Source organism: Haliotis rubra, unplaced genomic scaffold, assembly GCF_003918875.1.
Source record: "Haliotis rubra isolate DU_JTF1 unplaced genomic scaffold, ASM391887v1 Scf60, whole genome shotgun sequence".
Lineage (NCBI taxonomy): Eukaryota > Metazoa > Mollusca > Gastropoda > Lepetellida > Haliotidae > Haliotis > Haliotis rubra.
Genome location: NW_025767302.1, coordinates 2,060,309 through 2,087,226, shown reverse-complemented (window position 1 = coordinate 2,087,226; position 26,918 = coordinate 2,060,309). Strand labels below are relative to the sequence as shown.

General features: G+C 43.7%; 1 protein-coding gene across 2 annotated transcripts; it reads left to right on the top strand.

The window, feature by feature from the left end:
• Positions 1-566: 566 nt before the first annotated feature.
• LOC124255465 (DNA polymerase iota-like) lies at positions 567-26,639 on the top strand. 2 transcript variants are annotated; one of them, XM_046689384.1, is made up of 9 exons: positions 567-766; positions 1,088-1,207; positions 1,592-1,756; positions 2,550-2,702; positions 7,384-7,620; positions 8,678-8,856; positions 9,780-9,871; positions 10,685-10,815; positions 24,711-26,639. In XM_046689384.1, exons 1-9 carry the CDS (start codon positions 649-651, stop codon positions 26,630-26,632), a joined length of 3,117 nt encoding a protein of 1,038 aa, XP_046545340.1. In that variant the 5' UTR covers positions 567-648; the 3' UTR covers positions 26,633-26,639. The 2 variants fall into 2 exon arrangements, with proteins under 2 accessions (XP_046545340.1, XP_046545339.1); XM_046689383.1 differs by having other exon boundaries at positions 7,381-7,620.
• The last annotated feature ends 279 nt before the right edge of the window (positions 26,640-26,918 follow it).

The following is a 26,918-nucleotide window of genomic DNA, read 5'->3' as shown; positions in this document are numbered from 1 at the left end:
CGACTGGCTACGGATGAAAATGCTTCTCTGGGGACAAATAATCTGTTAATTGTTAATTGAGTGTAGGCTTTTCTGAATACTCACTGACATTTTGTGGGAGCAAATGATGGAAATCGTTGAGTATCAACCCTACAGACAAAGTTCACTGAGCGCAGACCATTGTTCAGATGACGTAATATAATAGGTCTGTGATGTCATCCCGAAACATGAATGACGTCGATCCTTTTTCTTAACAGTGAAGCACTGTGACATCATTTGATTGTCTTCAAATGGCGAATCAGCTTTGAGAAGCATGTGCAAATACCAGTTAAGTTATAATACAAAGTTATGATACTAAGATTAAACCCTAATGGGTGATATAAAATTTAATATACAATGTATGTATAATATTGTGTCTCCATTGTTCAATTTATGTCCCTGCAATCTTATAAATGATCTTTGCTGCGATGAATATTGCAGATTATCTGTCCTAGAATCTGCAGGTTGATGAACCTAACATGGACAGTTGACGTCCATGCGGATATGAACTTGGCTCTGTATTGGCTCAAATGACCCCCCACCTTTTACGGTATTAAGGGGAGGTAACTTCCGGGACAGGGCAGTAAATGCTATTTCGCGGGAGGCAGTGTCACTACGAAGTTGCATAACATGTATTCCGACGTTGACAACGATGACGCGCAGTCGGATGGCGAAGATTGGAGTCGACCCGTTGACGAAGTGGGAACAGTTGTTCCGCCGTCCATTTGCAGTAAACGGAATACGCAATGTAAGCAACCATATCCACTTTACGATATTGCCCCATGCAGTGGCCCCGTTGTCACACTCAGTCTGTCATTAACACGTGTTTCCAAACATAAATAAAGAGTGACAGTGTCAGTGCAGCCTGCATCAGGCCTTTGGAGCCATGCTTTGTTAATCTAGGTGATTCTTTGGGAACAAAACCATCTAGATTAATCTGGACAGGGGCCACATAATAAATATAATTTATGATATGGTCTCTGATCTGGATTAGCAAGGTTAGCTGCATGCATTATGTGCCTAAATCTGTTGGGTAAGTATATTTAAAAAATAAGCTATGTTTGTGCAGGTGAGTCCATGTTGATGTCCAAACTGGGTCACCAGAGAACCATCATCCATATTGACATTGACTGCTTCTACGCTCAGGTTGAAATGATCCGCAATCCTCATCTACGCAAGAAACCACTGGGTAAGTAAACAGGGTCCTGTATGCATTCCATCTTAAATACCAGGTATGCAGGTCTTCTTGTCTCTTACAAACATGGTAAATGCTGCCTCACTCAGCTGTTGACATAACAGTGACCCAGTAATTCTGGAAAGGAAACCTGAAAATGAATATGTGGGTTGCGTAGTTACAAAGGTATTTGATTGGACATGGTACATGTAGGCTGCATGACACATGACATCATGTTATCAAGTGTTCTATTCATTACCATGATTACAGTTTTGGACGGATGAAACTGATTTGGAATATGTACTTACCTGGACCTTTTAGAGCATCAATACAATGTCGGAAATGCCTATGTTTAGGAATATTGACTTTGGTTTTATTGCTTCCTTCCCTCAATACCAGGAATACAACAGAAGTACATCATCGTCACTTGTAACTACGTGGCGAGGGCGAGAGGGCTGACGAAGCTGATGAGTATCAAAGATGCCCGGGAGAAATGTCCGGACCTTGTTCTGGTGAATGGAGAAGACCTCACACACTACAGAGAGATGTCCTACAAGATATCAGGTATCCTTCTTCTGGGTCCTGAGCTGTTGCTTTTTGGCATAGTAGTTAGGTTTTTTTCATAGTAGTGAATTATTACTTGTATCACATATAGAAAATGTCGCAGATAGTGTTGTACAAATGGTTTGCTGTCGTCTGCTAAGCCGCCTATGTGCATGCGCTGGGTTGAGGCGTGTGGGATTGGTGACTGAGTGTGAGTTGGACATGAGGTGCTTGACATATTATTACGCTCACGGTATGATCTGGAGTTTCTGATTATGACTATGTTGTCGACATGTGGAATAAAGGAGTAAGCCTAGACTCTGCATTCCTTTCACGTAGCATTACCTGTTGTCTAGACTTTGACTGGACATGTACAAGAGACAGTGGTTTGAAGTCTGTCTTAAGTAAACAGCAATGTCGAAACTTCATTAATGACATGTTATAAGCTGTTCTATTTGCTGCCAGTTACTGATCATAGCATAAACAATTCACTCACTATGTCTAACAAGAGTTGCACTATTTTGTTTCTTAATTTCTGAGATCTGACAAAATGCCATGATTATGTTTTTGCCAGTTGACACAATCTAACAGGTCAGCACAACCCCAAAACCTGTGTGTCCTTCAGTAGTAGCAGGTGCGTCCTCTCGGTCAACAGCAAGTGTCCCACATATCAACTGTCTGTGGTGCCATGTACTAAGCCACTTTGTCTCACTCATATTGCTGAAACATAAGCTTTCGGTCCAGAAACTAGAAACACTGAAAGTGTTCTAAACAATTTACTCGGGCAAAAACAGTGTTTATCATTTGCTTTCAGAATTTCTACAGAAGTACACTGCCAAGGTTGAGAGACTGGGTTTTGATGAGAACTACCTCGATGTGAGTGACATGGTAGAGCAACGACTATCACTCAACGATTACACTCACCAAACTACTGGCTTTGTGTACGATTCTGAAACGGAGACTCCAGGTATTGATAAACACCAGATCTTAAGGCAACAGTTAGACATGGTCACGTTGTTTGAGTAAATAATAGTGTTCCTTTCATTAAAAATTCTACACCAGTTGTTTGTAAGTTCGGCACTTGATTTTAATCTGCACAAATTTACTGAACTGATTTTTTTTCAGAATTCAGATTCTCTTTCAGAAGAAGTCCTCCTTGGTGTACATATAAGTATTAAAATGTCCATTTTAAAATACCTACGACAGTTCTAACAATATTTCAATAAAATATTTTACCAAAAAAAAACCAGGGCAGGTGCTGTCAGCCGTACCCAGACGATTGGCTCCCTCGTGCACTTGCCACTCACTTGAGTCGAGTTTCGACACTTTCCGTGATGGGTATACTCACCAAGTAGGGCTGGATTATCAATCTCAAGAAGTCAGAACTGGTCCCCATCCAGGATCTGGTTTTCTTGGGAGCGAGATTCGATGTAGTCTCCCTGTCTCCAGACCGCATCACCAAAGTCCAGAGAGTTGTGTTACAATTTCTCGAGTCCTCCAGGGCCTCAGCTCGGACTTGGCTCCAGTTGCTAGGCAACATGGCGGCAATGGTGGAGAGGATGCGACCCATTCAGCAAGCTTTGGCTCGAATGTAGGTTTACTCCCGGATTTAAGAGTTGATTCTCCACACTCCAGGGTGGCTAATTCCTCATTTGCAGTGGTGGACAATGGCAGGGAATTTATCCAGGGGGATCCCCTTGGACATCCCTTCACGAGATCTCTCGATTCAGACAGATGCCTCCCTCACAGGGTGGGGGGGGGCATGCTGGACGACCTGTCAGTCTCAGGCCTGTGGTCAGAGAGCGAGAATTGAGAGCAGTCCGGCTTGTGTTCGAACGCTTCTGGGAGCAGGTTCGAAGCCGTGTGGTTCGTCTGGAGATGGACAACCAAACAGCAATGACCTATATCCTGAAGCAGGGCGGTACGGTTTCCCTGTCTCTCCTGCAGGAGGCGTGGCAGTTTCTGCTCTGGTGCGACCAGTTTGACATACGGGTAATGCCTGTTTATCTCCCTGGGGCGGACAACGTTCGAGCAGACACTCTCTCTCGACGTATCCTGGCCCCGCATGAGTGAATGCTCAATCGGGAGATATTCGGGATTATCTCCCAGTTGTTTTGGTCGTTCCAGGTGAATCTGTTTGCTTCTGGAGGGACGAACCAGATTCCGGTATTTTGCTCTCAGATACCGGATCCGAGAGCCATCGCCTCGGACACCTTCCAGCTCAATTGTACGGACAGGGTTCTGTGGGTGTTCCCGCCATTAGCCCTGATTCCCAAGGTCCTCTTGCAGCTTGCCACCCAACCAGCTCGACTACTTGTGCTCCTTGCACCTCTTTGGTCAGCTCAAAGCTGGTTTCCGGTACTACTCAGGTTTCTGGCTCAGCCTCCTGTACTATTACCCTTTCGACCGGACTTACTATCCCAGAACGGAGCGCCGCACCCGAATCCCAGGATTCAGTGGGTGGCCTGGCCACTGTCTGGAATCGCCTCCAGGCGGAATTCCTGCACCAGTTGCAGACACAATTCTGGCTTCGACAAATGTTCAATATGAGGAAAGATGGGCCTGTTATACGCGCTGGTGTGTCAGCAGAGGGATTCTCGATCCCTTTTCTTCAACTGTAGTTGAAGTGCTGGAGTTTTTACAGTTTCGGCTAGAGGCCGGCTTAGCCGCGTGTACTATCCGGGGCTAGTCCAAGGCAATCTCTGCCTTCCATGTACCTGCCGACAGTGCTCTCTTGGGGCAGCACACTCTTGTGCAGCGCTTTTTGGCAGGCGTGGACAGAATCCGTCCAACTGTCCGGCGGATTAGTCCCCCGTTCTTGATTGGATGTCCGGTCCTCTCCTTTACGATCTGTAGTCTCTTTCACTCCAGCTGTTAAGTTGGAAGGCTGCCTTTCTTGTGGTGGTAATGACTGGCCGGCGAGTAGGCGATATCCATGCGATGTCAGCGGATCCTGCTCTGACTGTCTTTCACAAAGACAGAGTCAGTATTCGGTTGACAGACTCTTACCGTCCTAAGATCGCAGGCGCCTTTCACATAACGGCACCTATTGAGCTACCAGCTTTCACTCAGCCTCCATCGTCGGGTACCTCTCTTCGACGCGCTCACGTCTTAGATGTCTGTAAGACTCTCAAGGTTTATATCAAACGAACGTCTGCTATCAGGAAAGATAAGCAGCTGTTCTGCTGTTATGGCGGTGGTAAGGCTGGTCTTCCAGCGAACAACAGACCATATCTAGGTGGCTTGTCTCTGCCATTTGTATGAGTTACACTCACAAAGGGTTAACTATTCCTGATGGGTTAAAGGCTCATTCGGTTAGGGCAGTGGCTACATCAAAGGCATATGCCGCGGCACTGCCCATTGAGGAGATCTGCTCAGCGGCTATTTGGAGCCGACCAAGTATGTTCAACCGCCATTATCAGCTGAACAAACACTCATGGGTAACGTGCTCGGTTTGGCCGGACAGTTCTCACCAGTGGGCAGTGTTGTGACTCTCTAGCCGTATGAGTTTTCGAAGTCACGACTGTTTTTACTTCCTGGTGTCTGTTATAAAAATTCCACAACTTTTATCGGTGGTGGTATCATATTGTTGGTGGTTTTTACCGATTTTATTGGCTCTAGCATTGTTATACGCTATATCCACTGTTTTACCTCCCTGCACCACGCATCGCTGGTTTGGGATTATGAGCGGAATATTTAGGACTTGCCCATACATTCCTTCCCATTTTGATGTTTGGGGGTGGGACTTACGTCCGTCATTATAATTTCGCCAGTAGCATATAAGCTAGGCTCCTTCTACCCCACTTTGCCACGCCCCCGCCTGATTGACATCAGCGTTCACGTGACTCGGTAAGTGTGTTTTTCTCTCTCTCTCTCGGCTTTGGCTGTGTCGTCGATTGAACTAGAGGGTATATTAGCCAGACAGAATACCGCTCCTGACTCGCCATCGTTGGGAGTGTGTCTTATTCTTATATGTATCCCAAGGAGGACTTCTTTTGAAAAAGAATTTGACAAACCTGTAGAGGTTATGAATTCTTTGAAGAAAGTCCTCCTTGGGGTACGGCCGCCCATCTCCCCTCATTCTGTCTGACACGTTTAGCATGAAAAGTGAGGTACGAGGTTTGCAGCCAGAGTTACCTGCTCTTGGCTGTAGGGGGCCCTGTGAGGGGCCCTGTAGGGGTGGTCTCACTAAACAAAACAAGTTTTTTGTTTGGTAAAACATTTTATTGAAATATTGTTAGAACTGTCGTAGGTATTTTAAAATGGACATTTTAATGCTTATATGTACCCCAAGGAGGACTTTCTTCAAAGAATTCATAACCTCCACAGGTTTGTAAAAATGTATTTGCAACAGAGATGTTTTCCCTTTTATCCTGAATTAAATTTTTAACGACAAATATGTGCATGAACTGACAGTCACAGGAATTAACCCGTAAATATTTCGGGTTAGTATTGGTCTTCAGCAACCCATGCTTGTAAGATGTAACTAATGGGATTGGGTGGTCAGGCTTGCTGACTTGGTTGATGCAGGTCAACTTATCTCAATTGCCACGAATAGCAGCAAAATTGCTGATATGATTTTAAGCAACATTTACTCACTCACTGGATCACTGGATTGTGTGGTTCAGATGTGAATATTTACAGACCTTGTCATTTGGCTGAAAAATTGTGTGGCATTAAACAAAAAACTAGCAGTTCATCCTGGTTACGATTCTAGGCTTGTCAGCTCCTTGCCATGATAAAACTTAAATAAACTAGCTACATAAAGAAACTGCGCTCAGAAAATTCCTTCAGAATTAGAATACAACACAGAAAAGACGAAATGATAGAGACACTTTATAAGCTGAAGTATCGGACCACAACAAAATGTCAAAAGAACATGAACAAAATCCGTAACGATGACGTCAGAAGTTAAAAATCGAGTAGGTGGTCACATGACGAAGTCACAAAGTCAATAACGGGTATGACGACCATGTGCGTGAAGCACAGCAGTGCATCGACGACGCACAGAGGCTACCAAATGAGCATTGAAGGCCTGGGGAATGGTTTTGGACGTTGTCACTGCTGTCTGGAACCTGTGTCTGAGATGAGTCACCCGAATCCATCTGTCCTGTCTTGGCGTCGTTACGTCGGGGACGCCCAGAACGTGGATGGTCGGTGACATCATTACTGTTTCGATAACGCCTGATCAATGCAGATATCGTGTTACGATGGCATTGGAAATGTGCTGCCACCTGTTGTTGGCTCATTCTTGCTCGAGCCATTCCAATAGCTTCTTGACGTTGAGCAGATGTTAATCTTGGCATGATGTGCATGTGACTTCTCATGTGAATTTGTGAACGTTTGAATGACCAAAGATCAAGCTTTCGAGAGTGACTGCAATTTCTGAGTTTCACATGTTGTGTGCGGCTGCACAGGCTGCACGTGCAGTAACACATTGCAAGTCCATAGGCCACCATCAATGACGTCACGTCACCTGGCACGTTCATGAGCGTTTGATTGTCTCCAACACATGCTATGTTCACACTTGTATTTATGTATAAAGACGCTGTGTGCCTATATTTATATTTTCTGTGTGCACAGTTTCTTTATGTGGCCAGTATACTTCTTCAAGCCATGTTAAACTTAACTCCTATGTTCGTCAGCAGTCCCTGAATGCTCCTGTGGATGCCGGATACGTCTGGCAGTGGGGTCTCAGATAGCAGCAGACATCCGAGAAGCTCTCCACTTGGAGCTTGGTATCACCTGCTGTGCTGGCATAGCGCACAACAAACTGCTGGCAAAACTCGTGGCAGGGACACACAAGCCCAACCAACAGACCACCCTGTTCCCGGACAGTGTCTTCACACTCCTCTCATCACTGTCCCAGGCAAGAAGTTTACCAGGTAATCTCAATAAGGCATTGAAAAAATCTCAGAAACCTCTAAACCCATTTTCAATATGGCTGCCATGTTTGATTTGTTAGCCCACTTCATCTTCATATTAGTATTACTATCAACCTTCTTTACATAGGAATCAAGTTATGTTCAGATCACCTGACAGATCAAGATCAACTTATTTCGTGGCAAGGTATATGTCACTGAAACCTATTGTTCCTCTAGAGAGTGCTAACACATTTCCGATTTTGGACATTGTGTCTTACTGCCCGGGCAGTGGGGTAGCCCAGTGGTTAAAGCGTTGGCTCGTCACCCCGAAGACCTGGGTTCGAATCCCCACAGGGGTACAATGTGTGAAGCCCATTTCTGGTGTCCCCGCCATGATGTTGCTGAAATATTGCTAAAAGTGGCATAAAACCAAACTCAGTCAGTCAGTCAGTCTTACTGCCCATACTTGAATGTGTTACTGCGTTTTTTATATGTAGATGAAACTGATGTCCAAAGTCTGATGTATGTTTAAACATGGCAACCATTATTTCCTATACCTATACTGGTCATAAAAGGCAGCTGCATAAACAGAATACGGTTCCCAATTGCGCAGATCGATGCTCATGCTGTTGATCACTGGATTGTCTGGTCCAGACTCGATTATTTACAGACCGCCGCCATATAGCTGGAATATTGCTGAGTGCTGCGTAAAACTCAACTCACTCACTCACTCATAACCACCATGGGGTGGTGGGGTAGCCTAGTGGTTAAAGCTTTCGCTCATCACGCCGTAGACACGGGTTCGGTTCCCCACATGGGGTACAACGAGTCGAGTCTGGACCAGACAATCCAGTGATCAACAGCATGATCCATCTATGTGATTGAGGGTGTAAATAATGAAGTCCAGACCAGACAATCTTGTGACCAACTACTCCTGCCATCCAATAGACACTGTATCAACCTAATCACTGAGTCTGACACCTATGATCCATACGGCGGCTCCTTACAATGAGCACAGGGTTCTGGGGACCCATCAGTTAATTACCAGCTCCAGACAACATCTTGTGCATTGTTGCAGGAGTAGGAGGGAACACGTCCAGAAAGTTGGCCGAAGCTGGCATCCACAGTGTGAGAGACTTACAGGAAGGTGACATATCCACTCTGACAGAGGAGTGTGGCACAACAATGGCCGTCACCATCAAACAGCTGAGTCATGGAGTGGATGACTCACCTGTGGTGCAGTACAGTCGTCCTCAGGTTGGTAGATATTCTCAGGTATTTCTTGCAAATGAAACAAGGTATTGTCCTGCTCAGATGTTTTTACTTATGTTAATAAACCTGTTGTCACAATTGAAACAGCTTCTCCACCAGTGTGCGAAATACTTTTCAAATTTTGCTAGCCAGTCGGGCTAGCTATGCCTGAAATTTACTAGCCTGCAAAATAATTCACTAGTCCGAAATTTGAATGTAGAAACCAAACAAAATAACAAAAATACATAAGAATAAGATATTGTTGGCATGACACGGGTTTCATCATTAAACTGCTAATATGTCTTTATTAGGCCACAATCTTACATGATTTAAAAGTGTATAATAACTTAACAAGTCGGAGAGAGTGACATATTTACAAAATGACCCAATTAAAATTCACTAGCCAGTCGGGCCAGTGACTGTGGAGATTTACTGGCCCGACTGGATTTTTACTAGCCACAGGCTAGCGGGCCAGTGGCTATTTCGCACACTGTTCTCCACCACAGTATACAGTAGACCCTCAATGATGTAAAGTTCTCTAAAAGAATTAGTTGTTTCAACCACACAATCCTGACAAAGGATGAACTCTAGACACTCTTTGTAGAGTGTTGATTTAAGTTCTCCATAGTCATGAATCATGAACTTTGGTTTGTTCATCAATTTGAATCTCATGTTTTTCCAATGGTAGACACTTCAATTATTTACATGCCATTGTGCAATCCATGTAAAATGAATGCAGATTTGACAGTCTTGCAAGTTACCTGCACTGCATATTTCAAAGGTATTTGTACCCCGCCGTGATATTGCTGGAATATTGCTAAAAGTGGCATAAAACCCAACTCACTCACTTAAAGGTATTTGTTAAGAATAATTAATCACTCGAAGTTAGACATGCAGCATGTTATTGTGAGTATTTCTTTTGTAATCAGACAATCAGTGATGAGGATTCCTTCAGAAAGTGCAGCACCATTGTGCAGACTCAGCAGAAAATTGACGAGTTATTGTCCAGTCTCCTAAAGAGGTATGTAAACGCTTGGTATGATACAGGGGTATGGCTGGCCCAGTCAACTGAGACATTTTAAGTTGCTATGAGTTGCAACTTTGAGTGATTGAGTGTGGTTTTATACTGCTTTTAGCAATATTTCAGCAATATCACAGCGGGGACACCAGAAATAGGCTTCATACATTCTAGCTGAATCTGGTTCTTCAGTACACAATAGAGAATATTAGCATGTTTCCTGGCACCATACCACCTGCTCATGGGTTTCTAAAAAAACAGTAACACATGCTTTCTTTTTACCTGGGGGAAAAAATGTTCCACAGCTCACTTGTTGTGTGGAAGAGTGATACACCGGGTAGCATTCATCGTTGCACCATTCTGTTATCGGTTAGAAAGACATTGATGGATTACTACCTAAATGATTTATTAGCTAGTCCTCAAATAAGTTGACAAAAAGTCTTCTAATATGAAAAAGTCAAATATATGTGGTATGTTGTCTTTGCAATTTCATAATGGATACAAATGATGCTGGTTGAACGGATCTGATTTATTTTTGGTTATCAGTTTAACTGTGCTTTTCCAGTTTTGAAATATTTCTAAATACTGTTTTGTTACACTTCAATGAAAACAATTTGGACACTAAATAAATCAAGGCTTCATGTCCAAGCTGTTACTCTCAAGTTAGTGAATATTTCTGAATGGAACTCTACATGTGCAATAACCACATGCTGAACTATTGCCTCAAAACAGTGCTGCCTGAGAAGGTTGTGGCAATAAAACTTATGACTGCTGTGTAATCATTGTAGATAAGTATGTGCTTCTTTTGAAATGTAGGTTGGTAGAGGATGGTCGAACTCCACACACATTCAGGCTGACAGTGCGGAGAGCAGGATTTCCAAAATATACCAACAGAGAGAGCAAACAATGTCCTGTGCCAGCACACGTCTTCCAGAAAGTGGGGAAAGGTCAGTCTGAGAACGAAAACTATCTTTAGTGTTACAATATGCAAATCGATAATCGGAGCTCAGTAATCAATTAATAATCGATTGTAATCGTTTCCCCACTGCAAAACTCATCTGGATAATAACGTGACACAATCTTAACTTTGTGCGAAACGAAAAACAGGCACTGATTAATGCTATGATTAAGACAATCGAGGATACCTCCTGTTGAGACACGCATGCGAGTATGTTTACGTTTTCACAAGTCAGGAAACGGCATCAGTTGTTTATGTCTTGATTTAACAAACATAGTAACAACCATACCTCCCAAATTCTTTGAGAGACTAACAGTGTTAGTACCTATGCCAAAACGTCACACTCATTGCAATAAAGAAGTTGACTATACATAGAACTTAGTTTTCCTTCGTACTTTCCAAAGTTTAATTTCATGTTGAATATCGATTAGTCTCCTGAGCCCATACATAATTGCTGATGCAAGCGAGACCGATCGATTGACCATTTATTCAATCAATCATGCCGGAACTACTTATCTTTTTTTTATCTTATACCCTATGGCGACAAATTAGCTACCTGTTTGTCCTGACTATGGGGCCATAATAAATTTATTTTGAAATGATCATTCACGCACCCTGTCTACAAAGCGTTTGTAGCATTATGGCATTCATAAACCAATGATGTAGTACATAGTTACGATAGGTCATAACGTTATGAATGTGTTGTGTATCGGGACCCAGACCCACATCCAGTGTTGACAGTCAAGCTTCTTGTTAATGCCTTCAGTTGATGAACACAATTTCCTTGGACAGTGTTTACAGAAATATGAATGAGGAGAAATATGATACTCTTGATTTTTCCTTATCCTGACTCATGTATTTTTGCTTGTCTCCTTCCTCTTGCGAACCTTAGTGGAACACTTGTATCTCCTTTTTGAAGCTCCCTTTCAAAAGAGCAGACGTAAAATCACTACTCACCATGAGTTATTTCTCTAGCCGTTTTGGCGGGAAAGAGGCCCCACCCGTCTTCCCACGCTTCACTCTCTCCTTCTTCGCCCTAGTGGACGGTTGGGAGAGCGCCTGTGTCTCCAACACAACACTATATCCTTTATTTTTCCTTATCCTGACTCATGCTCTTTTTGCTTGTCTTCTTCTTCTTGCGAACATAGTGGAACACTTGTATCTCCCTAATTGAAGCTCCCTTCAATGTAAAATCACTAATTAGTACTCAGCACGAGTTACCTCCCTTCCACAAGCGCGGGAACGAGGGCGCCACCTCCACCCATGTGCCTCACTCTCTCCTTCTTCGCCCAGTGAGCTGGACGTGAGAGCGCCTGTGTCTCCCGACACACTATATCCTTTGATTATATTTAGTTAGTTACCTCAGATAGACATCTATAGAGGTTTAGCTAGTATCCTTCAACAATTATATATTGATATTTAGTCGTGTTTCTACTGTTTATTCACGGGACGCCGTGTTTGTTTCAGTGGATTACGCTTGATAAAAATTCTGTTCTGTTGCAGATTACGCTTTTATTCTGCTGCTGATCCGCATTTAATATGCCCTAGTTGTACTGCGCCATGTTCATTTTATTCACGCTGCAGTTGCGGTACTAATTTATCCATTTCTGCCTTTAATAAATAATTACTTTGGCGCTTTGAGACGCCGCAGCAGATAGGTCGCTGTATGCAGAGTCTAGCCAAGCCATGACTGATACACCTGAACCCCTCGCCAGTCTACTGCTGTTGGTCGCACTTCCCCTCCCGCCTGGTGTTCCGCTTAGAGTGGTGGAGAGGCGTGGACGAGTCCGCCTCAAAAGCCGCCCTGCTTCCCCAGACATCCCATCGCCGCAGCCAAGACTAGAGTTTTTCTACTGCATCTCAACGCTGACCTCTGAGGGGAAATCAACGAAGTCTACTTGAACTTTCTCAGCCGAGATTGTTCCCTGCGCAGATTTGGGCCTGTATGATGATCAGCCGATCATCATACCTGATGTACATCAAAGAATGACCGATGTCGGCAACAGTGATGTCAGCGCAGATCAACATGCAGCCTGATGTACCAACGCTGATATTCTATGATCTTCCTGAGGGTCCCGTCGCTACCAACACTCAACACAGACTTCGCACCCCCAGGGCAGCGTCGACCTCTGAGGGGAAATCAACGAAGTCTACTAGGACTTTCTCAACCGAGATTGTTCCAGCCGCTGAACTGGGCCTCTACGATGATCAGCTGATCATCATCCCCGACGACGCCACAAGAAGCGACCGAGACAGCTACAGTGACATCAGCAGAGATCGCCATGCAGCCTGATGTCTCTACACTGACGCCAGACGACTTCCCTGAGGGTCCCACCAGAAACATCGCAGAGAGGGCACCGACTAATTCGTCGCAGACCATCCCAGATGAACTGTTGCGCAAATCATGATCATGATGGAGGGCCACCACAGACTGGGAAGCAGCCAGCCCAAGGCCCGAGCCTTCGCTGAAGGTTCCAACGCAGACGACACCCCAGAGGCACCCCCATCAGCGTAGCAGCCACGATGAAGCCACCTTCGCTGAAGGAAGTCGCAGACCACCGCCACGGCGACCCAGATGTACAGCTCTTCGCTAAGGCCTTCGCTAAGGCGGGATAGATCATCACCTTCCTCGGCTTCATCCCTAGATGCGGACTCAGACCGCCAGACCTCACGGAAGCCTTCGCGAAGGTCAAATCGCCGTTCCCCAGGACCGACGCAGAGGAAGCTTCGAAGGCCTTCGCTGGCCTTCGTGAAGGACACCTGACTACACGAGCTTCGCTAAGCTATCAACATTCTCCTCACAGGTCTCCGAAGGTCAACCCATAGACGCAAGTTCACCAACACGATCTCGCCGTTAACCGCGCCCGATCTCCTCGTACATCACCACGCCGATCGCCTCACAGGTCACCACACAAGTCTGCACACAAGTCTACAGTCAGGTCTCCCCGAAGCGTCACCCGACATAGAGATAGAAATACACAGTCCATCATCAGAAGAGCATCAACCTCTCATCAGTGATGCTGGGATAGAAAATGATGGAGGCATCATTTTCTCAGACGCTGAGATACGATATTGGATTGTAAACAACCTAGATCTCTCTTCACCTTCCAAGAGTGGCAACTCGGTGCAGACATACATGATAAAGGAAGACGAGGCAGACGCCATCACCTTACCTCCAATCGACTGATTGCTTTCGCGGTGCCACAGTATGTGGACACAGCCTACCATAAAGCCATAATAGTTCAAACGCCAGAGGCGTATGTTTTGGCATTAATAGATCTAGAACGATCAATGAGATTCTTATCACCAGATTTCGTGGACACCGACTTCTGAAGATGATAGGATGATCTACTCGGCTCTACTTATGCAGAACCAGCAAGAACCACACCCTGTATGAAGCTAACGCCTCATATATTGATCGGTTTTCTAGACACTTCGCTAAGGAAGTCCCAGGCCACCTCCGCTGAGGAGCTAGAGCCTCACCAGTTACAAGGGGCGCCACGGAAGAGTAGCGCTTCACCGACCCCACATATTGCTGAGTCGCGGCGTAAAACAATACACTCACTCACTCACTCCTGTTGAACACAGAGGTCGCTTCATGCAAGCGCCATATATTATATATATATACTGATCGGCTCTGACTCAATACCTTCAGCGAAGGTCGCTAAGGCTAAGTGGCTCCAAGTCTACCTCACACAGGAAATCTAGATTGATACTTCGAGAGCTTCACGAAATCTCCGGCGCCCACCGAGGAATTCTCCTCCAAGGTCTCCATATATTAGCCACTCGTCATATATAGCTACTCGCCAGTCCGTTTCAAGACATCGCATAAGTTGTCTATCAACTGTATGCCATATGCCGCCTATAAGCCTACGTGAAGACAATTGCACAGGCTATTTACAACACAGAACGCCGCTATATTAATTAATCAACGACGTTGCATAAATCTTCACAGAAATCAACCTTTCCGTGATAGATTGCTAGAATATGCAATCCCGACTACTACGATACGATTATCTACATGCGTGACCATTACGCAGATCTGCAGACAATTCAATATCGAAATTGAACAGCAGCCTTGTTACAGCGAGTATAACTCATAATCGTCAAAGTTTCTGAGAAGAAATATGTACAACAAGTTCAGCTTTAATTCTACAATTATGACGATACATTCATGTATACAGTCTACAAGCTGACAACTTGCAAGTTTATTGTACCTTTATATATAAGAAAGTCGGAATTATATTCAAAACTGAAGTTACTTTCACGACAGCCAGGAAAATAACCTACCCAGCATTAATATTACAGAGCGAGGTATTTCGGCGCCGAGGTTTCATGCGTTTACCTTTAACCCTCGAAACACGTGTCACTCGGGTAACCCGAAGCTACGGTGAAGACCGAATGATTATGCTAATATCAACGACGGCAAGATTTTATACAAGGTTTTTCCTGCTACACCGGTGACATCACAGCGCTGGTATTCTACAGAATCAAAATGCCTTGTTCTGATTGGACGCGTTGGACAACGACCTCCACGAGGAGGTCGATCTTAATTCACAGGTCAACACTTACGCTTACAAGTGACAACTATATATCAGTGAACGAGCAAGCCTCCTTACAGTCCAGTTAATCTGAACCTTCATGATTGGGCTGCTTTCTTCAGGTTAGAGACCTCCCCTGTCAAGTTAGGACGAGGGCACGGCAGTCAGGCAATTTTACATAAACTTCAACGAGGACAGACACACCTGGTTGTGCACCTACATCGTCAAGGACTTCGCAGCGAATAACCTAGGCGGCCGGGATACAAGTGGATCTAAATCCACAGCGCCTCAGACTACAGCTGAATTTCATAATCAAGCTACTAACACAACTAGATGGTTAGTAAACCTACTTAAACTTTCTGATTGGAGAATTAAAACGGAAGTTTCACCCTCCAACTTGGGGATCTGAATATAGTGCTCCAACACCTCACAAGTGAGGTTTATGAACACGCCTGGATGACATACTTGGACTTCATGATAATGATGATTCTATCACGATGGCCAGCAAGAGCACTGTAAATCTATCTCCACCGAACCAAACAGAAGGGAATAATACAACAGATTATTTCCTCTATCATCAACTTACATGAGAATGAAATCTCAATGCATACTATATCTCCGTTTGGATCAGAACTGTCATACTACGTGCATACAAGACGGATGGACCCAATCCGACCCTCCATGAGCTTTTAATACTCATGATATTAGAGCTACTAACTTCTGCATTGATCTACACAATGTTATTTGAAATAATGGAGGGTTTATTTTCTGGAGATCCGATATGGTGGTTGCCAACCATTATCTGAGAGATATCATCACCGAGGACGTCTCAGGTATCCACCAATTCGATCCCATGGTCCTCGCACAACAGTTGACAGTTCCTCGAGAGAGATAAGTCAATCTTACAGATTTCTACTTATCTTATAACAGTACTAAATAGCTACATGCTATATATAATTTGCTGAAGTTCTTTTATCATCACAGTACTATGATTATTACATCATACAATATATAAGTTAACAACTCTACAGAGTTGGTTATTATATTTACCTTAACTTAATTATATCTTAAGCATAGTACTATACTCAGATTGTAAAAATATATAAGCTAACAAACTCTACAGAGTTTGGGCTATTATATAGGTAGCTTAAGCTTATTCATATCTTAAGCTCAGTACTATGTTTATATCATATAAGTATATTAGCTAACAAACTCTAAAGAGTTTTTGCTATTTGGCTTAAGTCTCATCATATCTTAAGCAATATGGTTACATTATAACATGTATTAGCTAACAAACTCTACGGAGTTTTTTGCTATATGTAACTTAAGCTTATTCATATCTTAAGCGCAGTACTATGTTTATATCATATAGGTATTTTAGCTATCAAAACTCTAAAAGAGTTTTTTGCTATTATATATTTGGCTTAAGTTTCATCATAATTTAAGCTTTATGGTTACATTATAACTTGTATTAGCTAACAAACTCTACGGAGTTTTTGCTATTATATATGTAGCTTAAGTTTCCTTCAAATCTTAAGCTCAATACTATGTTTATATCATATAAGTATATTAGCTAACAAACTCTACGGAGTTTTTGCTATTATATATGTAGCTTAAAGTTTCCTTCAAAGCTCAATACTATGTTTATATCATATAAGTATATTAGCTAACAAACTCTACGGAGTTTTTGCTATTATATATGTAGCTTAAGGTTTCCTTCATAAACTCAATACTAGGTTTATATCATATAAGTATTTTTTAGCTAACAAACTCTAAAGGGTTTTTGCTATTATACAATTAGCTTAAGTTTCATCATATCTTAAGCAGTATGGTTACATTATAAAATGTATTAGCTAACAAAACTCCATGGAGTTTTGCTATTATATATATAGCTTAAGTTTAATTATATCTTAAGCTCAGTACTATGGTTATAACATAAAAGTATATTAGTAAATAAACTCTAAAGTTTTTTTTTTTTTTTTTTTTTTCGCTATATACATTTAGCTTAAGTCTAATCTTATCTTAAGCTTAGTACTATGGTTACATTATTAATCTATAAGCTAATAAACTCTACAGAGTTTTGGCTATTATATATAGCTTAAGTTAATTATATCTTAAGCACAGTACTATACTCATATTGTAAAAATATATTAGCTAACAAACTCTACAGAGTTTTGCTATTATATATGTAGCTAAAGCTTTTTCATATCTAAAGCTCAGCATTATATCTATATCATATAAGTATATTAACTAACAAACTCTAAAGAGTTTTGCTATTATATAATTAGCTTAAGTTTAATCATATCTTAAGCTTAGTACTATGTTTATATCTTAAAGTATTTTAGCTAACAAACTCTAAAAAGTTATACTAGCATATTAACAAGCTTAAGTCTATTAGTCTTAAGCATTGTATTAATGTTATATATACTTTATCATAATAAGTACATTGTAATAACCTTTATATGGCAGCTGATAAGTTAGCAGCAGGAATTCATCAGTTCAGTACCTTTATGAAGTTCCCATAGGGTTATTACAATCATCACAGTTCAAATCACTAATTATTAAAATCCAAAGTATTATATATTTCCCACCTCCCTTTCCATCGGATGCTACAAGCAAAAAGAGCATGAGTCAGGATAAGGAAAAATATGTAATTTTTAGAGTAAAATTGATATTTTATACTTATCCTGACTCATGAGGTAAGCCCTCCCATCCTCCCCACATAACACTTTGGATTTCCCTGTAAATTCAAATGTTGGGCTCAGTATATGAGGAGAGAGTGAGGCACATGGGTGGAGGTGGCGCCCTCGTTCACGCGCTTGTGGAAGGGAGGTAACTCGTGCTGAGTACTAATTAGTGATTTTACATTGAAGGGAGCTTCAATTAGGGAGATACAAGTGTTCCACTATGTTCGCAAGAAGAAGAAGACAAGCAAAAAGAGCATGAGTCAGGATAAGTATAAAATATCAATTTTACTCTAAAAATTACATGATTATTTAGTTACTACCCTATAAATTACCTTTATAGGGGTTTAGGGAGTATCCTTCAACAATATGGTTTGAAATTTATTCGTAATTTGACTGTTTATTCACGTTTTGTAGGTTATTGTTCAGTTGTTTACATTTCATGAAAACCTGTTTTCATTGTAGGTTTAGATTCTCTGCTGCAGACCCGCATTTATTGTGCCCTAGCTGCACAACAACATGTACTTCCAGCTCTCGCTGTAAACATTTAACAGAAATTCAATTTAATAAATATTCTTTCTCTGTACTTAGGCGTGCTAGCGACAAATCCAGGGGACTTTTACGAGTCATGGATAAACCGGTGGATTCCCTCACGAGCTGTCTATCGTTGTCAGACGACTTACTACCATCTAGTGACCTGCCGGAGATGTCCTCGGAGGATGGGCGTGGGACGTTGTCCGTCACTTCGAAGAAAAGGGCTGCTACATCGGACAACCCCTCAACAGAGACAAAGAAGAAGAAGCCATCCTCTACGCAGAGAAGGCCACACACACCTAAGACATCTAACAGATCTACGGGGACTTCTGCGCAGACCACGAGGACCTTTTCGGCCGAGATCGTCCCGATGGCAGAGAGAGGACTCTACAATGAGCCGCCGCTGATCATCCCTGAGATACAGCAGAAGAAGAAGAAGCAGGCTGCAGCAACGGTAACGTCAGCAGAGCTGTCTACGCAGTCCGAGGCACCATCTACACTGACGGCAGATGAGCGATGCCTGGACCATATCACTACCAAGACAGATAGGGCAGCTCTTCAATCATCGCAGACGTTCAACCCCGCGGCCTTCATGCAGCAGTTCTCTCAGCAGATAATGGAGATGATGGAGAGGCGCTTCGCTTCGCGCAGGAAAGAGCATCACATGAGGGCTCTCATGCTCAAGGCATCACCCGCAGAGAGGACCCGGACCTGCACGAAGGCAACACTGACGATACATCAGAGAGGCCCTCCAGCGAAGCTACCTCCAGGAACAAGCCTGCACGCACGCACGTCTACAGAGGAAGCAGAGGAGGAACCTTCACGAAGGCTACCCACCTCTAAGAGGAAGAAGGTCGCCGTGCAGATCGCCCTATAGACGCAGCTCAACAGGTTCATCTCCACGAAGATCTCCACGTAGATCACCACGCAGATCGCCACAGATCGCTACGCAGATCCCCAGCGAAGGACGATCAACGATCTTATAACAGTGGACCTGATACAGAGGACGACGGCGGTATCATCTTCCGGACTCAGAGATAAAATACTGGATGGCTAATGGACTGGACTTAGCGTCACCCTCTAAGGAAGAGAATGCAGCACGCACGTACCTAATGAAGGACGATGATGTCGACACGATCACGCTACCGCCAATTGATCACATCTCGGAAGTACCACAGAACTTGGACGCAGCCTTCAGGAAGGCAACGAAGTCTCAGACTCCACATATCCCGCAGTTCAACGCAAACAAGTTCTCTCTACACAACATGGACCCCTTCATGAAAGCACAAGAAATCGATGACAACGATAACGTTATCAACGACGCCCGGAACAAATCTTACAAGATTGAGGACAAGAAGTTGGGGCAGATAGACACGATGACCAGAAGGATGTTCTTCGGACTGAACAGATCCAGGGCAGTGAATGAGACACTCATCGCCAAGTTCAGGGACTCTACTGCAGAGGAAGACCCGATGATCTATTCTGCTCTACTCACGCAGAAAAAGGACCAGCAGTTTACTACGGACCATCTATCATCCATATCAGCAGCACTGACAAGCTAGACGACAAGGACTACTGTCTTCCTGCAACTGGAGCGAACGCTTCACGAAGTTGCTGTACACAGCCCCATGGTCTACTGCATCCATCTTTGCAGGGGAGATTAACGCTGCCGCCAAGGAAGTCACTAAGGACTCCAGGGAAGTCCTAATGATCAAGTCCATCGATACACTAGCCAGTGTCATCAGGCAGACGTCCCAGCGCTACTCGAGCAAGTCCAAGTTTGCGGGCATCCAGAAAGCCAGAGAGAAGAAAATGGGGACCTCCAGAGGAGGAAAGGACTCTTTTCGTCGCCCAGCCGGCAACTATAGAAGACGTTCCGGACTAGGCAGGGCACCTAGAGGCGCCAGAGACCATAGACGATGAAGGAGGGGTTCTGAACGACTGGAGTCTTCCACCCCCAGCCGTTCCTGTGCAACCTTCACAAGTGGGTGGATGTCTTCAAAGCTACTGGGAGAACTAGGGAATTCTTCAATATCCATTTGTATCCAACATCCTAAGAGACGGATATCGCATACAACTACAAGCAGCTCCACCATTAACAGACGAACCTCAGAAGTTCGACTTTGCAACCCATCGGATGGAGAGGCTACGAGAGGCAGTCACATCTCTACTAGAAAAGGACGCCATAGAAGTGGTGGACCAGGACCAGATATCACCAGGATTCTACTCCCCAGTTTTCCTAGTACCAAAGAAAAACTCCAAAGAAAAGTTCCGACTAATCTACAATATGAGGACATTCAACAGAGATTATCTATGCAGACCTCCAAAGTTCAGCATGATTCATCTTCCACAACTTCTACATCTCGTCCGTCCGATGGACTACATGGCCAGTATAGATCTACAGGACGCATACCTGCATGTTCCTATACATCCGGACTCAAGGAAGTACCTGAGGTTTATACTGGACGGACGACACTACCAATGGAAGGTCCTACCATTTGGAATATCATCGGCCCCCTGGTTGTTTACAAGAGTGACGAAGCCCATAGTCACATACCTACATCATCGAGGTCTACGCAGTGCATTCTACCTAGACGACGGGATTCAAGTTCATCGAGATCCCAATCATCTCAGACTACAGCTGGACTTCACCATCAGACTGCTCACACAACTGGGGTGGCTAGTGAATCTCCTCAAGTCGGACCTAGAACCTACACAGGACCTGCAGTTCCTAGGAATCCGGTTCATCACAACAGGAAACTGCATAGCAGTACCAGAGGACCGATGGCTGAAGATACAACAGACGATATCGCAAGCTCTACTCTCTCCGTGGCCACTACGACAGTGGCAGAGTCTGTTGGGTCTCCTCACGTCAGCACAAGACATGACACGCAGAGGGAGGCTACAACTACGCCCACTACAGGTCTTCGTGAATGCTCATTTGGACGACCCGGACCCCTTCGGACTCCCGGACGGACTAAAGCCATATCTACTATGGTGGACCCAGAGATCGAATGTTTGCGGAGGCACCTATTTAGCAGAGCCGGATTGCAAGACACATCTCTACGCGGACGCATCTCTCCAAGGTTGGGGAGCACACCTCGACAACGAAGTGTTAGCTGGGACATGGACCATAGAGGAGAAAGATCTGCACATCAACATGCTGGAAATGAAAGCAGTGATAAACGCCATACTCCACTGGACCAGCATTCTGCAGAATGCTCATCTGACAGTACATACGGACAACTCCACAGTGGCGTTCTACATAAACAGACAAGGATCAACAAGGTCGGCGAACCTTCTGAACCTCTGCTTTCAACTGTTCAGCATAACAGACAACCTGAACATCCACATAAGAGCATGCCACATTCCAGGAGCCAAGAATGTGATAGCAGACGCACTATCCTGTCCAACGCAGCCATCCCCAACAGAATGGATGCTACATCCAGAGATCTTCAAACAGATCATACAAGAGATGGGAGTGCCACTAATAGACCTATTCGCCACAAGATTCAACAATCAACTGACAACATTCGTCTCACCAATACCAGAACCAAGAGCATGGGCAACGGACGCTCTAAGCATATCCTGGGAAGGACTAAACGCTTACGCGTTTCCACCACCAGCTCTAATACCGAGGGTGTTGCAGAAAATCAGGCAGACGAAGGCCCTACAACTGATTTTGGTAGCGTCTTACTGGCCAGCGAGAATATGGTTCCCCATTCTCATACAAGAACTAGGACCGCCTCAACTGCAACTACCAGAGTGGATGAATCTGCTAGTACATCCTCACACAAAGCAAGCACACGGCAACCCAGAGGTGTTCCGGCTACACGTGTGGACTGTGCTTGAACAAGAGAGGATATTCCGCCAGGGCAGCGAAAGCAGTCACACTAGCTCTACGCAAGTCTACACGCAACTTGTACGACGACAAGTGGTGACGATTCGAGACATACGCTTTGAGGAACGGCTTCATAGCCATAAAAGCGACACACCCTCAAGTGGCAGACTACCTTTGTCACCTAAGACAAACGACGCGGTTAAAAGGGTCAACACTCTCAACATACCTAGCGGCATTGAGCTCAGTTATCACCATGAGGACGAGTGCAAAACTGGCCTTACTACGCTCTTTTAAACTGGAGGACCAACAACAGAGATTTAAAACTCCGGCGTGGGACCTCAACACAGTTCTAAGACATCTCACCAGCGACATCTACGAACCATTAGATAGGACATCTTTTGAGTTCTTGACGCAAAAGAGGCTTTTCCTGATTGCCTTAGCAACAGCAGCACGGATGTCGGAAATACATGCTCTGGACTACAAGAGAACACGGTTTGATGAAAATCAAAACATCGTGCATATTGGACTGAGATGGGACTTCATAGCAAAGAATCAACTGCCAGGCCAACCGGACAAACAGTTCCACATCCCAACACTATCATCAGTCCTTGGACCACAGGATACGCAGGACCTATCCTTATGCCCAGTGAGAGCATTGAGAGTTTACTTACAAAGATCTAGGACCAGGAGACGAAAATTCAAGCGTCTTTTCGTCCCGATATCGACAGCGACACAGACAGAGGTCTCCCGTACTACGATATCTATCTGGATCAGAACTGTCATACTACGGGCCTACAAAGCAGCAGGACTGGATCCTCCAAGAGCCTCCAACCCAAATGAAGTTAGAGCTCTGGCGTCAACACTCGCTCTACACGGGAATTGCTCTATCAGAACAATAATGGAGGGCTGCTTCTGGAAATCGGATATGGTATTTGCCAACCTGAGGGACATCGCCACCGAAGACGTCTCCGGCATTCACCATTTTGGCCCACTTGTTGTAGCACAACAATTGACAGTCCCGCAAAGGCGCTGAGATGATATCTCGCCCTTTTATCACATGACTTGCAAAAAGCCTACACTCAGGAGAGTTCAGCTTTAAGTCTACGTGCACGTCTAAGGACAGACTAGCATAAGTGATATGACCCAGTACTTGTAAGGATACTCGTACAGGAAAGGGTCGCTTCTCCACTTGATGCTTGCATCAAGAGATGGAGTTGCAAAATCCACATTAAAATGTTAACAGAAGCAAGGACCAAAGTTAACAATTGTGGTCCCCCCATCAGAGAAAGCTGGAAGTAAAGGGTTACAGCAGCAGCAGAGCATAGCAGTAAATAGAAGTTCCCAGGGGGGTATATAGACGTAATCACTACATGGAATCCAGAAGTGGCTTGACCCACCACCAAATCCGACAGATTCTACAAGCAAAAATACATGAGTCAGGATAAGGAAAAATATGTAAATTTCTGAATAAATTTGATATTTTATACTTATCCTGACTCATGAGGTAAGCCCTCCCAACCTCCCCGCTAGACACTTTGGATTTCCCCGTAAATTAAAGTGTCGGGCTACTAATTGGAGAGAGTGAAGTGTGGGAAGACGGGTGGCGCCTCTTTCCCGTCAAAACGGCTAGAGAGATAACTCATGGTGAGTAGTGATTTTACGTCTGTTTTATTGAAAGGAGCTTCAATAAGGAGATACAAGTGTTCCACTAACGTTCGCAAGAGGAAGGAGACAAGCAAAAATACATGAGTCAGGATAAGTATAAAATATCAAATTTATTCAGAAATTTACATTTTTGAAAAATATTGAAGAATTTCTTTTAGTCAGTATGCACAGTTCATTTTCACCCGTTTTCTCGAGAGTTTCAATGATCATTTAATAAACTTTCAGGACAAAAGGGCGGGTGCACACCCCTGCACTCCCCTCTGGATCCGCCTATGTATTGTATACATTGGTGATCTGGTCCAAGTTCTATGTGATACATATGTACAGAATACAGGATGGAAAGTTTTGCAGCATCAGGAAAAGTTTGTGATTGGGCTGCTTCCATTTCAACATGTACAGTAAACTAAGCTTGTAATGAACATGCCTATAATGAACTGACGTATCTGACAAACTGATGTTTTCGTCCTAGCCCACTTCCTGTACGTCTGTCAAAATGCATGTGATCAATAAGTAACTACAATGAATGGTCCCTTTGAGTTCATTTCAACACTAGTTAACTGTAGTGTAATGTGAATACCTTATTGACCAGTGAATGATATTTTTTTATTCATAATTGCAGGTGATGTCTCATTTGCGCATGAGTACCTGAGAAAAACGGCGATGTCACTGTTTGAAAGAATCATCAATGTGAAACAACCTTTTCATCTGACTCTCATCAATGTTGCCTTTGCAAAGCTAGAGCAGAAACCCAAAACTGGTATCAGTAGCTTTTTCCAACTCTCTGGAGGCCATGATGGTATAGCTGGGCAGATACTGTCCCAGACAGATCAGGTTGAGAACCTTGCTTCAGGACCTGTGACCAACAAAGTCAGTGAACACTCTTCAGACGAGGGTTGCAGGCTAAGTACAGATGTCTGTCATTTGAATGATGAAGCTGGTCAAGCTGGAGACAGTTCAGATATAGCCATCATATCAAACAGTGATACTAGTGTATCATTGAATCATTCAGCTCAACATAAGTCTGTTTTGGAAAAAAACAGTTTGTCATCTCATGTGAAACCTCATAAAGATAAAATTGGTTTCTTCGAGAAAAAGGTGACTTCAAACCACCAGGAAGTTTACAAAGCTTTAGATCAGTTACCTTTGAACACATCGGAAAGTAATGAAAGGCCAGGATTAGTGTCCAAAACACAAACAATTAAACAGTTAAAGGAACTCAATTCAACTTCCAGTTCTGAGGAAGAAACTCTTTGTGGTAAAGCTGATGTTCACCGTGGAGAAATCTCACCTATATTAAGCACCACTGCCTTCTGCCAGGATCATGGTCTGTCCAAATCCGCAGTTGACCAATCTGTGGGTGTTACTGCTCCACTTCCAGCTGGTATTGATGCGGAGGTGTTTCACCAGCTGCCACCAGACATGCAGGAGGACATTCTAGCCAACTGCCGGTCAACAAGGTCAGGTCGCCACACGTCAGATCACTCCACCAGACAACAGAGAGGAAGAACACAATTGAAAAGAAAACCACAGAACTGGTCATCTGGACCTGTTAGCTTACCTGTCTCTGGTGAAGCCAGAGATGAGTGTTCCAATGGGTTAAAAACACCTGAGAAAGGAAAATTGGGCGATGTGGGCGGTGTTAATTTTGCTGATGATGTCAGCCCGTTCAAGAAGAAGAAAAGGTTGTTCAGTCCAAGAAAATCTTGGGACACTGCTTTGACCCCTTTATCAAGTAGTGATGATAAAAATTACATGTTTACTGATTCACAGAAATCTAAATGTAAGTCAGATGTTGCTGCTGCTGACATGGAAACAGGTAACGACTTGCATGATCAGGATGTAAAGGGAAAGGAAAGTGAAGTGAACATTTTGCCAGAATCAGCATCAGTTTCTCTTCCACAGTTTGACATGTTTGATTATGAGAGCAATGTGGATACAAGTCAGGTAGCTGGTGATTTTTTGATCAGCAACACTCAGAACTCACCACAGTTCATTGAAAGTACGAAGTCAAAGGTTCATGTGAATTCCATGTCCGGGACTAAACCCAAATATTTGTCAGCTGCATCACCATCAACACAACCACTGCCAACTACAACATTGGGAGCGGCCATTAAATCAGTGACAGCAACACAATCAGCTCCATCGTCAACTGCAACTCCTTCAACTCAGTTTGTATCAGCAACACTGCAGAATATCACACCAGCAGCAGAGTCAACATCACCTTCATCAGCAATCTCTGGTCCCAGTCCAGGAACATCCAATGCTGAAGGAGATGCCAGGACCTCAGAGCCTATCTTCAAACTGATGACAGGGCCCGCTCCTCCTGTACCACCCAATACAGATCCTGAAGTGTTCCGATCACTCCCCATTGAGATCCAAGCAGAGTTGGCACTACAGTGGGAATTCGAAAATATGAAAAGTACCTCCTCCCATGTGGGAAAAATTAGACAATCAAAGAAGAAAAGTCCAAAGGTCTCAAAAAGTACCCCACCAAAATCCACAACTTTGTTTAATTTTTTCAGAACTGCAAATAAAAAATGACAAATTATCAATTATCTTTCGATCATGTTTTACGGTAATGTTGATCACACTTTATATCTGTGCATAGTTAATGAATATCGGATTATAATTAACCCTAATTAGTGAGTTCATGGCTGGCTGGATATTGCCAGTTTTGAGTGTGGTGACAAGTAGTCACTGGCCACTGTAGAACTGTCCTAATCAAAAATCAGTTCTCAATAATAAAATGCTTAGATAAACTGAGAGGTGAACTCTATATATAGAACCACTGTCATCTGTCACATATTTCAAGGTAGCAAATGCACAA

Excerpts from the sequence above, each read along its gene's own strand:
- LOC124255465 (XM_046689383.1), top strand. The coding sequence starts at position 649 with ATGTATTCCGACGTTGACAACGATGACGCGCAGTCGGATGGCGAAGAT. Across the intron at positions 1,757-2,549 it reads GATGTCCTACAAGATATCAG|AATTTCTACAGAAGTACACT; the intron begins GTATCCTTCTTC and ends ATTTGCTTTCAG. Across the intron at positions 10,816-24,710 it reads CTTCCAGAAAGTGGGGAAAG|GTGATGTCTCATTTGCGCAT; the intron begins GTCAGTCTGAGA and ends TCATAATTGCAG.